General features: G+C 38.8%; 1 protein-coding gene across 12 annotated transcripts in view; it reads right to left on the minus strand.

Moving 5' to 3' along the window:
* Window positions 1-24,844, minus strand: part of ARHGEF9 (Cdc42 guanine nucleotide exchange factor 9) — a 240,285-nt gene that overhangs the window by 34,740 nt on the left and 180,701 nt on the right. For all 12 annotated transcript variants that reach the window (XM_045995752.1, XM_045995760.1, XM_045995751.1 and 9 more), the window contains one exon: window positions 13,047-13,290. In XM_045995752.1, coding sequence (XP_045851708.1) covers window positions 13,047-13,290 — 244 coding nt within the window. The remainder of the gene's footprint in view (window positions 1-13,046; window positions 13,291-24,844) is intronic.

Genomic DNA, 24,844 nt, shown 5'->3' on the forward strand with positions numbered 1-24,844 from the left:
ATTATTACCAACAGTTATATGCCAATCAGCTAAGCAACCTAGATGAAATGGATGCATTCCTGGAAAGCTACAAACTCCCAAAATTGAACCATGAAGAAATTGACAATCTGAATAGACCAATATCTAGTAACGAGATTCAAGCAGTGATCAAAAACCTCCCAAAAAACAAGAGCCCAGGACCTGACGGATTCCCTGGGGAATTCTACCAAACTTTCAAAGAAGAAATAACACCAATTCTCCTGAAGCTGTTCCCAAAAACTGAAGCAGAAGGAAAACTTCCAGTCTCTTTTTATGAAGCCAGCATTACCCTGATCCCCAAACCAGGCAAAGACTCTACCAAAAAGGAGAATTCATCAATATCACTGATGAATATGGATGCAAAGATTCTCAACAAGATCCTAGCAAACAGGATCCAGCAGCATATTAAAAAGATTATCCACCATGACCAGGTGGGATTCATCCCTGGGTTGCAAGGTTGGTTCAACATTCGCAAATCAATCAATGTGATAGAACAAATCAATAAGAGAAGAGAGAAGAACCACATGGTCCTCTCAATTGATGCAGAAAAAGCATTTGACAAAATCCAGCATCCGTTCCTGATGAAAATGCTTCAAAGTATAGGGATGGAGGGAACATTCCTGGACTTCATAAAATCTATCTATGAAAGACCCACAGCAAATATCATCCTCAATGGGAAAAAGCTTGCAGCCTTCCCGCTGAGATCAGAAACACAAGGATGCCCACTCTCACCACACCTGTTCAAAATAGTATTAGAAGTTCTAGCAACGGCAATCAGACAACAAAGAGAAATAAAAGGTATCCAAATTGGCAAGGAAGAAGTCAAACTCTCTCTGTTTGCAGATGACATGATTCTTTATATAGAAAACCCCAAGGACTCCACCCCCAAACTACTAGAACTCATATAGCAATTCAGTAACGTGGCAGGATACAAAGTCAATGTACAGAAATCAGTGGCTTTCTTATACACTATCAATGAAAATACAGAAAGGGAAATTAGAGAATCAATTCCATTTACTATAGCACCAAGAACCATAAGATACCTGGGAATAAACCTAACCAAAGAGGTAAAGGACCTGTACTCGAGGAACTACAGAAAACTCATGAAAGAAATTGAAGAAGACACAAAAAGATGGAAGACTGTTCCATACTCTTGGATTGGAAGAATAAACGTTGTTAAAATGTCTATACTGCCTAGAGCAATCTATACTTTTAATGCCATCCGATCAAAATTCCACCGGTATTTTTCAAAGAGATGGAGCAAATAATCCTAAAATTTGTATGGAATGAGAAGAGACCCCGAATTTCTAAGGAAATGTTGAAAAACAAAAACAAAAATGGTGGCATCACGTTACCCGATTTCAAGCTTTACTACAAAGCTGTGATCACCAAGACAGCGTGGTACTGCCATACAAACAGACACACAGACCAGTGGAACAGAGTGGAGAGCCCAGATATGGACCCTCACCTCTATGGTGAAATATTCTTCGACAAAACAGGAAAAAATATTCAATGGAAAAAAGACAGTCTCTTCAATAAATGGTGCTGGGAAAACTGGACAGCGATATGTAGAAGAATGAAACTCGACCATTCTCTTACACCGTATACAAAGATAAACTCGAAATGGATAAAAGACCTCAACGCAAGACAGGAATCTATCAGAATCCTAGAGGAGAACATAGGCAGTAACCTCTGCAATATCAGCCACAGAAACTTCTGTCAAGATATGTCTCCAAAGGCAAAGGAAACAAAAGCGAAAATGAACTTTTGGGACTTCATCAAGATCAAAACCTTCTGTACAGCAAAGGAAACAGTCAACAAAACAAAAAGGCAACCCAAGGAATGGGAGAAGATATTTGCTAATGACAGTACAGAGAAAAGGTTGATATCCAGGATCTATAAAGAACTTCTCAAACTCAACACACACAAAACAGATAATCATATCAAAAAATGGGCAGAAGATATGAACAGACACTTCTCCAATGAAGACATACAAATGGCTATCAGACACATGAAAAAATATTCATCATCACTAGCCATCAGGGAGATTCAAATTAAAACCACATTGAGATACCATCTGACACCAGTTAGAATGGCCAAAATGAGCAAGACAGGAAACAACGTGTGTTGGAGAGGATGTGGAGAAAGGGGAACCCTCTTACACTGTTGGTGGGAATGCAAGTTAGTGCAGCCACTTTGGAGAACAGTGTGGAGATTCCTCAAGAAATTAAGAATAGAGCTTCCCTATGACCCTGCAATTGCACTGCTGGGTATTTACCCCAAAGATACAGATGTAGTGAAAAGAAGGGCCATCTGTACCCCAATGTTTATTGCAGCAATGGCTATGGTCGCCAACCTGTGGAAAGAACCAAGATGCCCTTCAATGGATGAATGGATAAGGAAGATGTGGTCCATATACACGATGGAGTATTATGCCTCCATCAGAAAGGATGAATACCCAACTTTTGTAGCAACATGGACGGGACTGGAAGAGATTATGCTGAGCGAAATAAGTCAAGCAGAGAGAGTCAAGTATCATATGGTCTCACTTATTTGTGGAGCATAACAAATAACATGGAGGACATGGGGAGATGGAGAGGCGAGGGATTTGAGGGAAACTGGAAGGGGAGATGAACCATGAGAGACTATGGACTCTGAAAAACAACCAGAGGGTTTTGAAGGGGCGTGGGGGTGGGAGGTTGAGGAACCAGGTGGTGGGTAATAGGGAGGGCACGTACTGCATGGAGCACTGGGTGTGATTCCAAAACAGTGAACACTGTTATGCTGTAAATAAACAACAAAAATAAAAAGGGCACGTGTGGTGGTAAGCACTGGGTGTTACAGCCAACTAATGAATTGTTGAAAACTACATCAAAAACTGATGATGTATTATATAGTGGCTTATGAACATGATAAAAATATAAATAAGTAAAGAAATAAATACAAAAAGATAAAATTCGTGACAATAAAAAAAAATAGAAACAGAAGGAACACTTCAAAGCTTGTTCTATGAGGCCAACATTACCCTGATCCCCAATCCAGGCAAAGACTCCATCAAAAAGAATTACAGGCCAATATCCCTGATGAACATGGATGCCCAAATACTCCAGAAGATTATAGCCAATAGGATCTAACAGTACATTAAAAGAATTATCCATCATGAGAAGGTACATTTTATTCCTGGGATGCAAGCATGGTTCAACATTCACAGATCAATCAACGCGATAGAGCACGTTAATAAAACAAAAGACAAGAACCATATGATCCTTTCAAATGACGTATAAAAATGATTTGACAAAATGTAGCCTTCTTTATGTATTAAAACCCTCGAGAATGTAGGGATGGGGTAACATTGCTCAATTTCATAAAAACCTTGTATGAAAAGCCCACACTGAACATCATTCTCAATGGGAAAAGCAGAGGACTTTTCCCTTAAGGTCAGGAACATGACAGAGATGCCAACTCTCACCATTATTGCTCAACATAGTTCTAGAAGTCCTAGAATCAGCAATCAAACACCAAAGGAAATAAAAGTCATTCAAATTGTCAAAGAACAAGTCAAAATCTCTCTTCACAGATGACACTGTACTTTATATGGAAAACTAAACAGACTCCACCACAAATTACTAGAACTCATACAGCAATTCAGCAATATGGTGGGATACAAAAATCAATGCACAGAAATCAGTTTCTTTTCAATACATTAATGCTATAAGTGTAGAAAGAGTAATTAAGGAATGCTTTCATTTACAAGAGCACCAAAAACCATAAGATACTTAGCAAAGAGGTAAAGGATCTGTACTCTAGAAACTACAAAACACTTATAAAAGAAATTGAGGAAGAAACAAAGAGATGGAAAAACTTCCAATGCTCATGAATTAGAAGAGCAAACATTGTTAACTATGGTGCCCAGAGCAATCTACACTTTCAATGCCATCCAAATCAAAATACCAATAACATTTTTCAAAGAGGTGGAACAAACAATCCTAAAATTTGTGTGGAAGCAGAAAAGACCCTGAATAGCCAAGGAGAAGTTGAAAAAGAAAAACAAAGCTGGGGGCACCATGTTGCCTGATCTCAAGCTACCTTACAAATTTGTGATCACCAAGACATCATGGTACTGGCACAAAAAAACACACATAGATCAATGGAACAGAATAGAGAGCCCAGATATGGACCCTCAACTCTATGGTCAACTAATCTTCGACAGAGCAGGAAAAATATCTCATTGAAAAAACACAGTCTCTTCAATAAATGGTGCTAGGAAAATTGGACAGCTATATACAGAAATAAAGAAGGAAGAATTCTGGGGAAGGAAACAGGAATTTCTCTCCAAGAGGCCGAGAGGACCCCTCCCAAAATCAATTCTCTTATACCATACAAAAAGATAAACTCAATGTAAGACAGGTATACATCAAAATCCTAGAGAAGAACATAGGCAGTAATCTTTTTGACATTGGGCACAGCAACTTCTTTTAAGACACATCTACAAAGGCAAGGAAAACAAAGCAAAAATGAACTTTCAGGACTTCAACAAGATAAAAGCTACCCCAAAGATACAGACGTAGTGAAAAGAATGGTCATATGCACCTCAATGTTCATAGCAGCAATGTTCACAATAGCCAATCTGTGGATACAGCCGAGATGCCCTTCAATAGATGAATGGATAAAGAAGATGTGGTCCATATATACAATGGAATATTACTCAGTCATCAGAAAGGATCAATACCCAACTTTTGCATCAACATGGATGGGACTGGAGAAATTACGCTGAATGAAATAAGTTAAGTACAGAAAGGCAATGATCTTATGATTTTACTTACTTGTGGAACACAAGGAATGGCATGGAGGATATTAGGTGAAGGAAGGAAAAAAATGAAGGGGGGAATCAGAGGGGTAGATGAATAATGAGAGACTATGGACTCTGAGAAACAAACTGACAGTTTTAGCAGTGAAGGGTTCAGGGGATGGTTTGGCCCAGTGATGGGTATTAAGGAGGGCATGTTTTGAATGGAGCACTGGGTGTTATATGTGAACAATGAATCTTGGAACACTACATCAAAAGCAAATGACGTACTGTATGGTGACTAACATAACATAATAAAAAATAATAAATAAAAGCTGCTGGTATTCAAGATCTATAAAGAACTTCTCAAACTCAACACACAAAAAATAAAAATAAAATCAAGTAAAAAATAGGCAGAAGACATGAACAGACACTTCTCCAAGGAAGGCATACAAATCGCTAACAGACACATGAAAAAATGCTCAATATCACTAGCCATCAGGGAAATTCAAATTAAAACTACAATGAAACACCACCTTATACCAGCTAGAATGGCAAAAAGTAACAAGGCAAGAAACAACAAACACTGGCCAGAAGGTGGAGAAATGGGAACCCTCTCTCACTATTGATGGGAATGCAAAGTGGTCCAGCCGCTCTGAAAAACAGTATAGAGGTTCCTCAAGATGTTAAATATACAGCTCCCCCTTGACCCAACAATTGCACTACTAGGTGGATACAGATGTAGTGGAAAGAAGGGGCACCTTCACCCCAATGCTCATAGCAGCAATGTACAGAATAGGCAAAATGTGGAAGGAGCTGAGATGCTCTTCCAAAGGGGAATGGATAAAGAAGATGTATACATATATATATATGCATATATATATGCATATATATATATGTATACATCTTCTTTATCCATTCCCTTTTGGAAGAGCATATATATAAATGGATAAAGAAGATGTATATATGTATACATCTCTCTATATATATGTATACATATATACATCTTCTTTATCCATTTATATATATACATATATATATACACACACATATATACACACACACACATACACACACACACACACACACACACATATATATATATACATACATACAATGGAATATTTCTCAGCCATGAGAAAGGATGAATACCTACCATTCATATCAATATCGATGGAACTGGAGGGGATTATGCTAAGTGAAATAAGTTAAGTGGAGAAAGACAATTATCATATGGTTTCACCCATATGTGGAACATAAAGAATAACACAGAAAATCATACAGGCAGGGAGGGAAACCTGAAGGGGGCAGTCAGATGGGCAGACAAACCATGAGAGACTGTGGACTCTGGGAAATAAACTGAGGGTTTCAGAGGGGGAAGGGCATGAGGTGATGGGGTATCCAGGTCATGGGTATTAATGAGGGCATGTGTTGTTGTGGGTACTGGTGTTTTTTGCAACTAATGAATCATTGAAGATACACCTAAAACTAGTGATGTAATATATGGTGGTTAACTGAACATAATTTAAAAAAAAATTGATTGATTTATGATATAGAAATGCAACTGATATCTGTACAACGATTTTATAACCTGCCCCTTTGCTGAATTCCTGCATGAGTTCTAACAATTTTTTGGTGGAGTCTTTTGGGTTTTCTACATAAGAGTATCATGTCATCTGTGAAAAATGAAAGTTTTACGTATTTTTTGTCAATTTGGATGCCTTTTATTTCTTTATGTTGTCTGGTTGCTGAAGTTAGGACTTCTATACTATGTTGAATAGCAGTGGTGAGATTGGGTATCCCTGTCATGTACCTGACCTTAGGGGAAAAGCTCTCCATCTTTCCCCAATGAGGATGATATTCACTTTTCTTCATATATGGCTTTTATGATATTGGGGTATGTTCCCTCTATCCCTATACTGTAGAGAGTTTTAATCAAGAAAGTATACTGTATTTTGCCAAATGCATTTTTTACATCAATTGAGAAGAGCATAGGGTTCTTGTCCTTACTTTTATTAATGTGGTGTATCACACTGATTGATATGCAGATGCTGAACCACACTTGAAACCCAGGAATAAATCGCACTTAGTCATGGTGAATAATCCTTTTTATGTATTGTTGGATCCTACTGGCTACTATCATGGTGAGAATTTTGGCATTCATGTTCGTCAGGGACATTGTTCTGTAATTCTCACTTTTCAGAAGAAAGAGAAATTAAGGAATTGATCCCATTTACAATTGCACTAAAACTCATAAGATACCTGGGAATAAACCTAACCAAAGAGATAAAGATGTGTACTCTGAAAACTATAGAACACTTAGGAAAGAAATTGAGGTAGACACAAAGAAATGGAATAACATTTTGTGTTCATGAATTGGAAGAATAAATACTGTTGAAATGCCTATGCTACTTAAAGCAATCACACATTCAATGCAGTCCCTATCAAAATACCATCAGAAATTTTCATAGAGTTGGAACAAACAATCCTAAACATTGTATGGAACCAGAAAAGATTCCAAATAGCCAAAGGAATGTTGAAAAATAAAATCAAACCTGGTGGCATCAAATTCCAGACTTCAAGCTACATTATAAAGCTGTAATCATCAAGACAGTATGGTACCAGCACAAAAACAGACACACAGATCTATGGAATAGAACACAGAACCCAGAAATGGAGCTTCAACTATATGATCAACTAATCTTTAACAAATCAGGAAAAACCATGGAATGGAAAAACGTTCCTTCAACAAATGGTATTGGGACAATTGGACAGCCATGTGCAGAAGAAGAAACTAGACAATTTTCTTATGCCATACACAAAAACAAACTCAAAATGGATGAATGACCTAAATGTTGAGACAGGAATCCATCAAAATCCTAGAGGAGAACACAGGCAGCAACTTCTTTGATCTTGGCCACAGCAACTTCTTACTCAAGATGTCTTCAAAGGCAAGGGAAACAAAAGCAATAATGAACTTTTTGGACTTCATCAAGATAAAAAACTCCTGCACAGCAAAAGAAAATCAACAAAGCAAAAAGACAATCTACAGAAAGGAGAAGATATTTGCAAATGTCTTATCAGATAAAGGGTTTGTATCCAAGTTTCATAAGGAAGTTATTAAACTCAACACCCAGAAAAGAAAAAATCTACTCAAGAAATGGGCAGAAGACATGAACAGATATATCTCCAAAGAAGACATAAAAATGGCCAACAGACACATGAAAAAATGTTGCAAATCCCTTGGCATCAGGGAAACACAAATCAAAACCACAAAGAGATCCCATCTCACACCATTTAGACTGGTAAAATTAACTTATGAGAAACAAGGATGTTGGCAAGGATGTGGAGAAAGGTGAACCTTCTTACACTGTTGGTGGGAATGCAAGCTGGTACAGACATTCTGGAAAGTTCCTGAAGAAGTTAAAAATAGAGCTACCCACAACCCAGCAACTGCACTACTAGGTATTTATCCAAAAGATATAAACATAGTGACCTGAAGGGGCACCTCAATCTTTATAGCAGCAATGTCCACAACAGCCAAACTATGGAAAGAGCCCATATGTCCACCAACAGATGAATCAATAAAGAAGATGTGGTATGTATGTATGTGTGTGTATACATATATATATATATATATATATGTGTGTGTATATATATGTATATATATATACACACACATATATATATATATATATATATATGGAAATAGAGGGTATTACTATGGGTGAAATAAGTCAGTCAGAGAAAGGCTAATACCATATGATTTCACTCATGTAAAATTTAAGAAACAAAACAGATGAACATAGGGGTAGGAAGGGAAACATAAAATTAGATGAAATTAGAGAGAGAGAAATACCTTAAGAGACCTTTAACTATAGGAAACCATCTGAGTTTGCTAGAAGGGAGGAAGATGGGGGGAATGGGGTAACTTGGTGATGGGCATAAAGGGGGGCACGTGGTGTAATTAGCAGTGATTGTTATATCTCACTGATGAATCACTGAACTCTACCTCTAAAACTAATAATATACTATATGTTAATTAATTGACTTTAAATAAAATAATACAAATTTAAAAAAATAAATGATTTAGAGAAATGCTAATGATATGACATTAAATGTAAAATGAGGATATAAAATTAGAACTGTTCATCATGGAGAGGTAGAGTTTGGGGGAGACATAAAGAAAGATTCAGCCATCTTAGCCCTAGTATTTTATTTATACACAATAGAACAGGAAAGAAATATATCAAATATTTATAAAAGTTATCTCTTTCTGGGTAGAATGTTTTAATGTGATTTTTAGTTTTCTATTTTTCTGTATTTTTCCCCAAAATTGCCTACAACAAAAGTGATATCATTGTAATTAGAAAAAAAAGAATGTTTTTAAAAAGTTAATATAGGTTTGTCAGAAAGTAATTCCTGTAGCTCCATCCATGTCATTTCAAATGGCAAGTTTTTGTTATTTTTTATGGTTGAGCAATATTCCTGTGTGTGTGTGTGTACTACATCATGGATGGAGCTTGAGTGTATTATGCTGAGCTAAATAAATCAGAGAAAGACAAATACCATATGCTTTCATTCATATGTTGAATTTAAGAAAAAAATGAGCATGGGGGGGACAAAAGAGAGAAGGAAACCAGAAAGAGATTTTTTTTTAATATAGAGATCAAAGGAATTGTTACCAGATGGGTGGTGGTCTGGTGGAGGAGTTAAATAGGTGATGGGAATTAAGGAGTACAGTTTTTATAATGAGCATATGGTGCTGCGTGTAGGTGTGGAATCACTAAATTGTACACCTGAAATTAACATTGCACTTTATGTTAACTAACTGGAATTTAAATTAAAACTTGAAAAAATATTTTAAAAAGAATGTACTTTCTGGAGGCTTTGTTATTAGAAGCAGATTCTTAAAGTTACAGGTTATTAGGGCATTATGTGGGAAATATCACAATGGAACCAGACAGAATGGTGGGGATCTTCTAGTTGACCTAGGGTCTGCATAAAGCACACTAAGACAATTCCTTTAATAGGTCTAACAACCTAGGTGGAATGAGAGGCTGATGCTGCCTGCCACTGAAAGAAACAGTCCAACAGTATTTCTGTATGATCCTACCTCATGTCCCATTGCAACACTCATATGTTAAAAGCTATTTGGCTTCAATGGGACTCAAAATGAATTATTTTTTTTAAAGATTTTATTTATTTGACAGACAGAGATCAAAAGTAGGCAGAGAGGCAGGCAGAGAGAGAGGAGAAAGCAGACTCCCTACTGAGCAGACATCCTGATGCAAGGCTTGATCCCAGGACCCTGGGATCATGACCTGAGCCAAAGGCAGAGGCTTTAACCCACTGAGCCACCCAGGCACCCCAAGATGTGCTTTAAATGCAGTAATTCTTCATCCCATGCAAAATAAAACCTTTTTAATGTATTTTTTTCTTTTTTATGTATTTATTTTTTAATTTAATTTTATTTTTTCAGTGTTCCAAGATTCTTTTTTTTTTAAAGATTTTATTTATTTATTTGACAGGCAGAGATCACAAGTAGGCAGAGAAGCAGGCAGAGAGAGAGGAGGAAGCAGGCTCACTGCAGAGCAGAGAGCCCGATGCGGGGCTCGATCCCAGGACCCTGAGATCATGACCTGAGCCGAAGGCAGCGGCTTAATCCACTGAGCCACCCAGGAGCCCCCCAAGATTCATTGTTTATGTAGCACACCCAACGCTCAATGCAATACGTGCCCTTCTTAGTACCCACCACCAGGCTCACCTAACCCCCACCTCCTTCACCTCCAAAACCCTCAGTTTGTTTCTCAGAGTCCACAGTCTCTCATGGTTCATCAAAATGAATTATTAATGTGCACTCTACCCAAAACCTGAGGAAAGAACTAGTATTAGATTAAGTAGTGTCTTTCTGATCATCCTTCCTTATCTCTGAACCATTTAAATCCCAACACTGAAAGAGAGAAGAATCCATTTGCACCAGGACTCAATGCGTAGGCCCATTTTTCTAGAAGCAGTTTCTACCAGCTTGAGCATATAAGTGTTTTAATATAAAATCCTATCCAGCTGTTGCATCAACATGGATGGGACTGCAGGAGATTGTGCTGAGTGAAATAAGTCCATCAGAGAAAGTCAATTATCATATGGTTTTAGTTACTTGTGGAACATAAGGAATAACATGGAGGACATTAGGAGAAGGAAAGGAAAAGTGAAGTGGGGGGGAAATCGGAGGGGGAAATGAACCATGAGAGACTGTGGACTCTGAGAAACAAACTGAGAGTTTTAGAGGGGAGGGAGTGGGGGAAGGGTGAGTCTGGTGGTGGGTATTAAGGAGGGCACATGTTGCATGGAGCACTGGGTGTCATATGTAAACAATGAGTCTTGGAACACTACATCAAAAACTAATGATGTATTGTATGGTGACTAACATGCACAATAAAAATTTTTTAAAAATCCTACTCTCATTAAGAGTGGGGCAAAAACAGAAACTGTGTCTTCTCAATGAATTACAAAGCTTGGCTGTTTGGTATTTTTATGCTAGAATAGCAGGACCATGAGCAAGAGACTACATAGTACTTTATAAACCACAAAGCTATTGTCAATGGCACCTAAATCCCCCAGCTGGAAAGCAGCATGAAAAATCCTTCTACTAGTTATATACCCTCTGGAAAAGGGGAACAACCTATTTAAAGCAAAAAAAAAAAAAAAAAAAAAAAAAAAAAAATATATATATATATATATATATATATATATATATATATGGTTTAGTGTAACAGAATCATGCAAGTGATCATGGTTTTAGACCCAGCTATATTTTCTACAATTTATTTTAAAATGTTTTTATACAGAGAGTGTGATATATACATGCACATTAATTTTAATCTGTGCTCTAGGGGCATTTAGTTAACACCTGAAGTGCCTTAATCGGCGTACACACTCAAGAGGTGATTTCTTTCTTTTCTTTTTTTTTTTTTTGTTTATTTACAGCATAACAGTATTCATTGTTTTGGCATCACACCCAGTGCTCCATGCAGTACGTGCCCTCCCTATTACCCACCACCTGGTTCCTCAACCTCCCACCCCCCACCCCGCCCCTTCAAAACCCTCTGGTTGTTTTTCAGAGTCCATAGTCTCTCATGGTTCATCTCCCCTTCCAGTTTCCCTCAACTCCCTCTCCTCTCCATCTCCCCATGTCCTACATGTTATTTGTTATGCTCCACAAATAAGTGAGACCATATGATACTTGACTCTCTCTGCTTGACTTATTTCGCTCAGCATAATCTCTTCCAGTCCCGTCCATGTTGCTACAAAAGTTGGGTATTCATCCTTTCTGATGGAGGCATAATACTCCATCGTGTATATGTACCACATCTTCCTTATCCATTCATCCATTGAAGGGCATCTTGGTTCTTTCCACAGTTTGGCGACCGTAAGGCTCACTAGATTTTAATACCCAGGTATTTTGAGGGCTAAGTAGACTGTAAGATATTTGTGGCTAGTGTACATCTTGAAAAACATTCATTTTACCAATGAAAATTCATTTTTAATATGTGTTAGGCTAATTAGGCCTCCTGTATTAAAGTGACTGAACTGCTGGAAGTAGTAGTCTCTGGAGCAAAGACTTCTGAGTGTTTAATGTGTTAAGAAATCACCTCTTGAAGGGTTTTGAAGGGGCAGATAAAAAAAAAATCTAGTGAGCCTTCTAGCTTTTACCCTTCAGAAGGAAGCCTTAAGCTCAAGATTTAAAACAGGTATTATGTCTTATTCTCCATCAGAGGATTTTGTCACCAGACTCTAAGTAGAAAGTTAGTTGAAGCCTGTTGCTATAATATCACCAACTCTTCCTTGACTAACCTCTTCACAGAAGATGCTGCCATGTATCTAAGAACAAAAATGGGACTTCACTGAGATTACAGAACAGGTTGTATGACTTCTTTTGTGTTTATTTGCTAATAAATGTTTGTATGCTTGGGAGAATTGAGATTGAGGCTTGCCTCCAGTGTAATAGTCTTATCTAGGCATGAGACTGTGAAGGGGGCAAATTATAACTCTCACTTAACTCTGACTAGTAGAAACTGATATCTAGCAAAAAGGACCTAATAATAGTAATAGGAGACCACCAAAATAGATTAGGTCAGTTTGCAACAGAAATCTTCCCTCTGCTTCTGGAAAAATGAAAACTAATTCAAATCCTCTATGCTCTTCATAGCTATATTCTTCTTTCTCTTCTCAGGTCACTTACCAATTTTTTCATCTTCCTGTACCATTTTCCTCTCTTCTCTGAAAGCCCTGAGCCAGCGTATTTTCTCCTCCAGCTTTTTGGCAAAGAATAGATGTATCTCCTCAGTCTCCTTGTTGTGAAGCTTGAAGGCATTTTTCATGCTGACGTTAAAGTCATCATCTCTGCCATCTTCAATGTCAACTACTTCATATTTATCCATGTCAATGCGGCCTTTGTAGTACAGGATATCTCTTCGGATCAGGTCCTAGGTAAGAAGGAAGAAAAGGCTTTTTACTGGAGGAATGTGGACAGTAGTTCCATGAGAGTTGGCTCATGGGCACAGCAGGATGCTAAGGCTGTCATTGTTTTGGAGTACCATATGGGGTGGGTTTGGTCAAATTTAGGCAGGTTAGTTTAGCAGTATGACATTGATACATTGGTAAACTAGATGCTCTTAGAGAAAGCCTTTGTCCTACAACCAAGGACTCTGTCTCAGACCACAGCATCAATCCTTGTATGTGTTTGTAAGACACACATATGGGGAGCAGGATGTAGTAAACCACACAAGCATTGCTACCATGGGTCTTTTCTTTCCCAGAATATTTGTAAGCCCTCCAGAATATGAAATAAGTTAGATGTTTGTCTTGGGTGAACTTGGAAATTCAAGCAGGCTAAGGAGACCTGCATATCAGACTTGGGATGAGCAGTAAGAGTACCAAGGTGGCCACAGGCTGCTGGCCAGGAAGGATTACAAGGAAATGGTTGAACACTTAGCACTCTGGAGGATTTTGGAGAAGGCCTAGTCTAGCAGGGGAAGTGGGGGTAAGAGTGAATAAATAACTTCATATATTGACTTGAATGAATCTCACAAATATTACCACATGAAAAACATAAAAGTGTAGATGGACACAAACAATATATAGCCTATCTTTTATTATTGTTGTTTTAGTCTCTGGTATCCAGAATTGGATTAATACTCTCAGTCTATGAGGTACTCATCATTAGTTCACACAGGGTGCTCTTATTCCTCATTTTTTTACTTACTTACTTTTAATAATACATTAAATTTTGGTGAACCTGCTACTCAATTTAAAAGCTATGGTGCTACAACTTCTTTCAAGATAACAAAAGTGAAAATGAATTTTGGGGACTTCATCAAGATCAAAAGCTTCTGCACAGCAAAGGAAACAGTCAACAAAACAAAGAGGCAACCCATGGTATGGGAGAAGATATTCACAAATGACAAAACAGACAAAAGGCTAATATCCAGGATCTATAAAGAACTCCTCAAACTCAACACACACAAAATAGATAATCATGTCAGGAAATGGGCAGAAGACATGAACAGATACTTCTCCAATGAAGACATACAAATGGCTAACAGACACATGAAGAAATGTTCATCATCACTAGCCATCAGGGAGATTCAAATCAAAACCGTATTGAGATACCACCTGACACCAGTTAGAATGGCTAGAATTAACAAGATAGTAAACAATACGTGTTGGAGAGGATATAGAAAAAAGGGAACCCTCTTACCCTGTTGGTGGGAATGCACAAGTTGGTGCAGCCACTTTGGAAAACAGTGTGAAGATTCCTTAAGTAATGAAAAATAGAGCTTCCCTATGACCCTGCAATTGCACTACTGGGTATTTACCCCAACGAAATGAATGTAGTGAAAAGAAGGGCCATCTGTACCCCAATGTTCATAGCAGCAATGGCCACGGTCGCCAAACTGTGGAAAGAACTAAGATGCCCTTCAACAGACGAATGGATAAGGAAGATGTGGTTCATATACACTATGGAGTATTATGCCTCCATCAGAAAGGAGGAATACCCAACTTTTGTATCAACATGGATGGGACTAGAAGAGATTATGCAGAGTGAAATAAGTCAAGCAGAGAAAGTCAATTATCATATGGTTTCACTTATTTGTGGAGCATAAGAAATAACATGGAGGACATGGGGAGATGGAGAGGAGAAGGGAGTTGGGGGAAATTGGAGGGGAGACGAATCATGAGAGACTGTGGACTCTTAAAAACAATCTGAGGGTTTTGGAGGAGAGAGAGGTGGGCGGTTGGGTGAGCCTAGTGGTGGGTTTTGTGGAGGGCACGTATTGCACGGGGTGTATTGCATAAACAATGAATTCTGGAACACTGAAAGGAAATTAAAAAAAATTTTTAAAAAGGAAAAAAATAAAAGCTAAGATGCTGAACAGACATTTTTCCAAAGAAGATATACAAATGACCAACAGACACATGAAAAAAAATGCTCAACATCACTTGGCATCAGGGAAATAAAGATCAAAACCACAATGAGATACCACATCACACCAGCCAGGATGGCTTAACAATAGGATTCAGGATTCCTGAACAACTCAGGAAACAACAAATGTTGGTGAGGATTCAGAGAAAGGGAAACCCTCTTACACTGCTGGTGGGAATGCAAGCTGTTACAACCACTCTGGAAAGCAGTATGGAGGTTCCTCAAAAAGTTAAATACAGAGCTACCCTATGACCTAGCAATTATGCTACTAGGTATTTATCCAGAGGATATAAACATAGTGATCCAAAGGGGCACCTGCACCCCAATGTGTACAGCAGCTATGTCCACAATAGCCAAACTATGGAAAGAGCTGAGATGTTCATCAACAGACTCATGAATAAAGAAGATATGGTGTGTATACACACACACACATGCACACACAATGGAATATTCCTCAGCCATCAAAAACAATGAAATCTTACCATTTATATCTATGTGGATGGCACTAGAGGGTATTATGCTAAGCAAATTAAGTCAATCAGAGAAAGAAAATTATCATATGATTTCATTCATATGTGGAATTTAAGAAACAAAACAGGATTATAGGGGAAGGGAGGGAAAAATAAAATAAGACAAAATCAGGGAGGAAGACAGACCATAAAAGACTCTTAATTATAGGACACAATCTGAAGGTTGCTGAGGGGAGGTGGATGGGGGGGATGGGGTAACTGGGTGATGGGCATTAAGATGGGCATATGATGTAATTAGCAATGGGTGTTATATGCCACTGATGAATCACTGAACTCTACCTCTGAAACTAGTAATATACTATATGTTAATTAATTGAATTTAAATAAAATATAAAAAAATTAAAAAATAAATAAAAGCTATGATGTCATAGGAACCTTAAATCCCATGCTCATCAATCCCGTGGTTTCTTTCCTATGCAGCCTTATCTCATCTCTATCTATTCCACTTATATGAGGTTTAAAAACCTACAAAGGAATGCCACATAATATATAGGAATGCATATATATTTACAGAACTTATACAAAAATATGACAATGACACATGCAAATTCAAGAGAGTACAGAGAGAAAGAAGATGGAAGGAAGGAAAAGAAAGGTAAAGAGCAGAGAGGGAGAGGAGAAATAATGTATTTGTAATGAACTATTTCTTAGGTTGGAGAGTAAGTACATAGGTACCCATTATATAATCTATGTTTCTTTTTGACTGTCAAATATTTTTCAAAGGTTTTATTTATTTATTTGACAGAGAGATCACAAATGGGCAGAGAGGCAGGCAGAGAGAGAGAGGGGGAAGCAGGCTCCCTGATGAGCAGAGAGCCTCATGTGGGGCTCAATCCCAGGACCCTGAGATCATGACCTAAGCCAAAGGCAGAGGCTTAACCCACTGAGCCACCAGGTGCCCCTGAATGTCAAATATTTTATGAATTAAAAAAAGAGGGATGGACAAAATGACCTGTGGATCTGTGGAATGTAAGGTCTGATAAGTATCTCTCAGAGTGGTCTTTCAGCTCCTCCTTCTCTTAGGACTGCTCTCAACTCCCCCTGAGGGAACACTGTAGAGAGCAAACTGGAGTCTCTCATGTCAAGCAGGGATCTGTGTCATGTGATGATGCAGGTAGTTAAATGTACTGCAGCTACAAGATATTGCTGGGACCAGCAACAGCTGGCACCCTAGAACTGATAATGAGTTGAACCAGAGAAGGTCTGCAGGGACCCAGACCCAATTAAATCCCTTCAAAAGGGGGAGGATTTTTGCAGCAAATTATCAGACTCTTCAGACATGAAGTCTCTGTGTCTGACCACTTAAAAAAGGCAACTGCCACCAAAGGCTCTACCCGACTGATCTCTGACCAGGACCGAGATCCTTCACTGCTTGAACATAATAAGCAGTAAGTGCTGAGGGCTGACCAAGACCAGACTGAGGCCTTATCTCAACTGCACACACACAGACGGACTTCATGTTTGGTTCATTAACTTCCTACACCCCTTCTGTTATTTGTTGTGTGCTTTGTCTTATGTCCTACCGTTTGATGTGTAAGAAGCCAATTTTTACCACATGGTGAAATGTCATTGACTTTGGAATCCTAAACCTGCTTTATAATTGTGATTAACTTTGCTTTATGACTGAATAAAGCTGACAGTGGAAAGACACAACTCATCTGTGCACCTTCATACATGCCCATGACACACATCTATTCTTGGGAAATGTGGTGTGACTAAGTCTGGCCAAGAAAATCCTTTGTACTGAGAGATGTCTTCCAGTAGCCAACTCATTCTGACCAACTTTCCCTCCTCTTTGTATATATTTGGCCTTTTAGACAATTTGACAGAATCGGAAATACTCATTAATTTTTGTTAACATTATACAGTTTGGTTAAACTATTCCTATTCTGCCGAATTGTTTTACATGCCTCACTTTTCAGCTGCAGGCTACCTGCAAAGAATTTGCTTTTGTAATCCTAACTCTTCACACTGTATGGTAAACTGGGTGTTTTGCTATGTCTGGGGAGGGCTGTCTTTAAGAATTCCCAACATATGGTTCGCTCCCCCTCTCCCAATCCCACCTCCCCCCAGCAACCCCCAGTTTGTTTTGTGAGATTAAGAGTCATTTATGGTTTGTCTCCCTCCCAATCCCATCTTGTTTCATTTATTCTTCTCCTATCCCCCTACCCCCCCATGTTGCTTCTCCATGTCCTCATATCAGGGAGATCATATGATAGTTGTCTTTCTCCGATTGACTTATTTCACTAAGCATGATACGCTCTAGTTCCATCCACGTCGTCGCAAATGGCAAGATTTCATTTCATTTGATGGCTGCATAGTATTCCATTGTGTATATATACCACATCTTCTTTATCCATTCATCTGTTGATGGACATCTAGGTTCTTTCCATAGTCTGGCTATTGTAGACATTGCTGCTATAAACATTCGGGTACACATGCCCCTTCGGATCACTATGTTTGTATCTTTAGGGTAAATACCCAGTAGTGCAATTGCTGGGTCATAGGGTAGTTCTATTTTCAACATTTTGAGGAACCTCCATAAGAGACTATGGACTCTGAAAAACAACCTGAGGGTTTTGAAGGGTCAGGGGTGGGAGGTTGGGGGAACAGGTGGTGGGTAATGGGGAGGGCACGTTTTGCATGGAGCACTGGGTGTTGTGCAAAAAGAATGAATACTGTTACGCTGAAAAAATAAATAAAATGGAAAAAAAAAAAAAAGAATTCCCAACATACCTGTGTCAATTTCAAAGTCCAAGACTGTGAAATACAGGTGTTGTTGAATTGATTTGCAAGAAACAATGTCTACATTGTTCTTTTCATCCCATAATAATTGTGCATATAAATAGGCTGTGCTGAGTACAGATGGGTTCTGATTTGTTGAGTGTCTCTGGCATCAAGTTCAAAGGAGAGGAAAAAGTCAGCTATACAGAGGGAGTCAATGTTGCTCCAAGACTGATTCAGAGCCTGGGTTCCTTTTACCATACTCAAAATAGACAAGCTCAATCTTGGCCAAAAGGATGGGGTTGTTCCCATGCACTGACTTCCACAGTCCTCAGGAACACTTTATGAGACATGTGCATAAAAAGTGGGCCCTGTCAGTCCAATCTAACTACAAAAGCAGGACAAGCTAAGGAGAATAGATTGATGTAATCTACTTTGATCTCATAAAGGCCTGAAACCTGCCTTAAAACACTTAATTCAAATACACATAGACCTGGGAAGCTAGGTCTAGACTGTACAGCTAATAGGTAGGTACCCACCTGACTAGAATAGGTAGACTTAACCACCCACTATTCCTAACTTCAGCCAATGAGACAGGGAAACTGAAGGACTCCATAAAAATCTGTTTTTCCCTCCTTTTTCTGCTTCTATTCTTGCTAGGACATCCATCCCTATCCTACTTTACACATGCTTTGTAATGCAAACAGCATATGTCCTCCTTATAAAGGACAGGAGTTAATGATTTCTTGAGAATAGGAAACATTTAAAGAAGGACAAGGTGAGTATGACTGGACAAAGCTACCATGTGTGTATTCTAGACAACCATGGCTAGACCTCTCAATACCAAGGCCCTCTGGCACCAAAGAATAATATCTGGGCCCTTGTCCTTGTTCAAACTGGTACCTAGATGCTTGAGAGGACAACTATATCAGAGCACCATCTGCAATAAAACCACCTGGACCCTGAACAAATGAGACTCCCACCTTTCCTTTCTTAGTCTCCCAGAAACTCTGACTGTATCTGCTCTCTCTCTATCTTTAGGAATCTCTGCTTTCACTTCCTGCTGGCTCATGGTTTATTTCCATCCTTTATGAAGCCAAGAACACTCTTGGTTAGTCCTACAGGATCCCCTTTGGGTCTCTGGACCCAGCCTGCCAGCATCACCTACAGCTTCCTTTAACTCTGAGTTGGTGTGTCATAATCCTTGTCAGCCTTTAGAATCTTTACTAGTTTCCTGAAACAGGAAAGAATGTACATGATCTCAGAGCTAAATTAAAAACATCAACTGAAACTCCTATTTTTCTTTAGGTGTATAATGATAACAAGAAACTTGAGAGAGTTCTGCTTCTATGGTAGGGGAATAGGACTAGAGAAATGTGTCATTAAGGTTCTCCCTTTGCCTACTCGTTATAGCTCCCCAAAGTGTTGAATGTGAGTTTTCAAGCATATGATTAGTCATAAAGCCAAGTGTAGGGATGTGATAGGGATTATTAAGAATGACCTACTGTTCAAATATTTCCATCAGAAAATTGTAGCCAAGGCCACAAAGCAGCATGCAACACGCATGGAAAGACTGCGAGTTATACAGACTCCTAGCTGCTTAACCTACTAGCTATGGCATTGGGAAAGCCATTTTACCTCTCTGTGCCTCAATTTTCTCTAAAAATGTTTGTAAAGCAAAGATAAACTCGAAATGGATAAAACACCTCAACGTGAGACAGGAATCTATCAGAATCCTAGAGGAGAACATAGGCAGTAACATCTTCGATATCAGCCACAGCAACTTCTTTCAAGATATGTCTCCAAAGGCAAAGGAAACAAAAGCGAAAATGAACTTTTGGGACTTCATCAAGATCAAAAGCTTCTGCACAGCAAAGGAAACAGTCAACAAAACAAAAAGGCAACCCAAGAAATGGGAGAAGATATTTGCAAATGAAAGTACAGACAAAAGGTTGATATCCAGGATCTATAAAGAACTTCTCAAACTAAACACACACAAAACAGATAATCATATCAAAAAATGGGCAGAAGATATGAACAGACGCTTCTCCAACGAAGACATACAAATGGCTATCAGACACATGAAAAAATGTTCATCATCACTAGCCATCAGGGAGATTCAAATTAAAACCACATTGAGATACCACCTGACACCAGTTAGAATGGCCAAAATGAGCAAGACAGGAAACAACGTGTGTTGGAGAGGATGTGGAGAAAGGGGAACCCTCTTACACTGTTGGTGGGAATGCAAGTTAGTGCAGCCACTTTGGAGAACAGTGTGGAGATTCCTCAAGAAATTAAGAATAGAGCTTCCCTCTGACCCTGCAATTGCACTGCTGGGTATTTCCCCAAAAAATACAGATGTAGTGGAAAGAAGGGCCATCTGTACCCCAATGTTTATTGCAGCAATGGCTATGGTCGCCAAACTGTGGAAAGAACCAAGATGCCCTTCAATGGATGAATGAATAAGGAAGATGTGGTACATATAAACGATGGAGTATTATGCCTCCATCAGAAAGGATGAATACCCAACTTTTGTAGCAACATGGACGGGACTGGAAGAGATTATGCTGAGCGAAATAAGTCAAGCAGAGAGAGTCAAGTATCATATGGTCTCACTTATTTGTGGAGCATAACAAATAACATGGAGGACATGGGGAGATGGAGAGGAGAGGGAGTTGAGGGAAACTGGAAGGGGAGATGAACCATGAGAGACTATGGACTCTGAAAAACAACCAGAGGGTTTTGAAGGGGCGGGGGGGTGGGAGGTTGAGGAACCAGGTGGTGGGTAATAGGGAGGGCACGTACTGCATGGAGCACTGGGTGTGATGCAAAAATAATGAACACTGTTATGCTGTAAATAAACAAATAAAAAAATAAAATTAATAAAAATTTTGTAAAGCTCAAATCTAAACATGCAATTTCCAGGTCATGAGGCCTGCTTTGTCTAATAAATATGGTGCCAAGCTTTCTTGGTCCCAGAAAAATTTTGCTTTTGTTTTTGTTTTTTTAAAGATTGATTGATTGAGTTGACACAGAGAGAACACAAGCAGGGGGAGTAGGAGAGGGAGAAGTAGGCTCCCCACCAAGCAGGGAGTCCAATACTGGGCTTGATCCCAGGACCCTGGGATCATGACCTGAGCTGAAGGGAGATGCTTTACAACTGAGCCATCCAGGCACACCCAGACTAATTGTTTTTGTAAGCCTTCAAAACTCTTTTGATGAACCTAAAAATCTCACTTTCTTCTTTGGTCCATTTAAACTTTCAAAATAAATTAAATATTGTGACAAAAATAAATCAAAGCAAAAGTAACTGAATATTTTAAACTTTACATAGCTACCTCTATGTCCTTGGAAATTCCATATACCCTTTCAGGGTGGGGGTGGTCGCAGATCTATACTTAGGCTCACAGTAATGTGTCCTACCTGCCCCAACAATACCTCTTATTCCAATCCAATTCCAGCCTTCAGGTCAATTTTACACATTATTCCTCCTCAAGTCTTCCCTAAAGGCATCTCTAGCTCAAGTTGTTGCAGTTTCCCTTTTCTGAATGCTAGCACTGATAATGAAGACTCTTATACAACTCAAATTCAGCCACCATACTCCTGAGTTACATTAGTTCCATTACACAGCTTGTAGTCTGCTCATTAAGTTGTGCTGAATTAGTATACCCTCCTTGCTCTTGCCTCACTCAGGGGCTTCCCAGGGAAAAGCAGCTGACAAATCCTCAGAAGTTTCTCTGCTCAGCTTCTGGACATGGCAAGGGGAAAAAGCCCTCTGGAGTCCTGGTTGTCTAAGGTCTCATTGGGACCAGGCTGTCCAAATGCCACATGTTAATGGTGGTCTGAGTGCTTTCATAGGCACATGGTGAACAGGTGTTCACCACAGATGCTATTTAGGTCATCGCAAGTTCCCTGCCTCATAGCATGCCAACCTTCCTCTTTTTCCCTTACATTCATCCAAGCTGGAGGATATCAAGGGTGCCAGTGCTTCTCCAGAAGGTCCCTGACAGTCTGCAGACAAGCACCAAGCCTAGCCATGGATCCAGCAAGGAGCCTACTCCAATTCCTGACATTATATAACTTAAACAGTTGGGAGATAATTGAATTTGACTTCACTGGGTATTCATGGGGTTTAGTAAGACACTGCAAACATTTTGTATAAATGACAGATGCTGCAATCAGGGGAATGCAACTCTTAGGGACTGCGGTCTGTCTCACTTGCTTGTCAGTAAGGTCTTTTTAGAGAGGCACCCTAGTTACTGCCCACCCCTAGCCTTGACCACCCTGGGTTTTCTCTCCAGAGGAAGGCACACAGGGATGGGACTGGAATTATTTTTCTCATTATTTCATTCCAGCATCTAGAGTACATTCTTAATAACAGAATAATAACAGCAACAACATGGTAACAGTTAACACTTAGCATATATCATATGCTAGACACTATTCCAAATGCTTTGCATTTCCCTAGCTTTATTGAGGTATAATTGACAAAGATTATATATATTTAAGGTATAAAATGTGATGTTTTGTTATATGTATACATTGTGAAATGATCACTACAATCAAGCTAATTAACATATATATCTCACATGGTTACTTTTTTGTGATGAGAACACTTAAGATGTACTTTCTCAGCAAGTTTCAAGTACACAAGATAGTATTGTTAGCTATAGGCACTGTATTGTACACTAGCTCACCAAAATCTATTCATCTTGCATAATGAAAAGTTTTCATCTTTTGACCAGTAACTCTCAATTTCCCAAATCCCCACCAGTCCCTGGTAATGACCACTCTGCCTTTATGATTTCAACTGCTTTAGATTCCATATAAAGTGAGATCATAAGGAATTTGCCTTTCTCTGTCTTATTTTACTTAGCATAATGTCCTCCAGGTTCATCGGTGTTGCCACAAATGACAGGCACTCCTCTAAATAATATTCCACAATGTGTGTGTGTATGTGTGGTTTTGTGTGTGTATGTGTGTGTGTGTATATGTATGCATGCATCACATTTTCTTCATGCATTCATCCCTCAGCAGCTAAATGCTTTGCACTTATTAACAGATAATCTTCACAACAATACTATAAGTTAGATACTGTTATAACCCCATTTTATGAGGTACTATAGAGAGAACAGCTAAGAAGCTTACTCAGGAACAAAACCTACTAAATGGTAGATCTGGACTTTGAGTCCAGACTACCTGGCTCAAAAATCTGTGCTTGTTCAACTATTGCATATACTGTCTCTCAAAAGAGATTTGCTGAATGAATGAATAGTAACGCCAAATATACAGTAATTTAAAAATATCAATAGCTAAAATTTACTAAATACTATGTGCTAGGCACTGCAACTATATTGTTTCATTTAACCCTTAAAACTTCTCTATAGATACCATTACGATTTCCATTCTGCAAATGTGAGGCACAGAGAAGACACAGCTCATGGGAAAAGTTGATACCCTTCTGGCTGGCCCTAGAACCCATGCTCTTAACACTATACTTCACTGCTTCCCACTACCTTAGGTGGTCCTCCTCAACGCATCCTGAGATGAACTCTATCATCAGCCTGATTTGGTGCTGAGGAAAATATGAACATAAAGTTAAAAAAAAAAACTGGCCCAAGGTTAGAGACAGTAGAGCCTAGGGCCCAGATATTCTGATTTCAAATCTGCATCTCTTTTCTGCTCTATCCCTAACCTTTCTTGCTATTGTTACATTTCTGAGTCCCTAATCATCCTCCAAGTCTGGACCTTCAGTACAAGAAGAAATGACCCAATGCAGAAAGTTCCTTGAACAGAAGAAGTCCTCTTTCCAGCATTTTTATACTCTATTCAGTGCCTGACCCTCCTAAAATACAATGGAACTAACATAAATAACTAGTAGTTATGAAACAGAGGACAACAGAGTATGTCCAGGAGGGTATAATTAAAAACAACATATACAGAGAAAAAACTGTTTGGGACAACTTCAGAGCTGTGGAATATTAATGGGTGACTGAGGAGAAAGGAAAGGGGATCTCCAGCCCTCCTCTGGGGGAAAAAAGGAGAAGAAAAGGAAAAATTCCCCAAAGCAGCAAAATAATTTCCAATATAATCATCTCTGGAAGAAAATAACAAAACACATGCATAATTACAGTAACAGGGCAATAAGATAAATGCAGTGGAGCAGAGACAGCCATCACAGAAGACAAGAAGAAAGAGAACAAAGAGTCTTATTCTAGATTTTTTTTAAAGAAAATTGACAAAGAGGGAAAAATAGCAAAAGTTAAAGAAGGAGTCACAAAATTAGAAGCCACTGGC

Source organism: Meles meles, chromosome X (genome assembly GCF_922984935.1).
Source record: "Meles meles chromosome X, mMelMel3.1 paternal haplotype, whole genome shotgun sequence".
NCBI lineage: Eukaryota > Metazoa > Chordata > Mammalia > Carnivora > Mustelidae > Meles > Meles meles.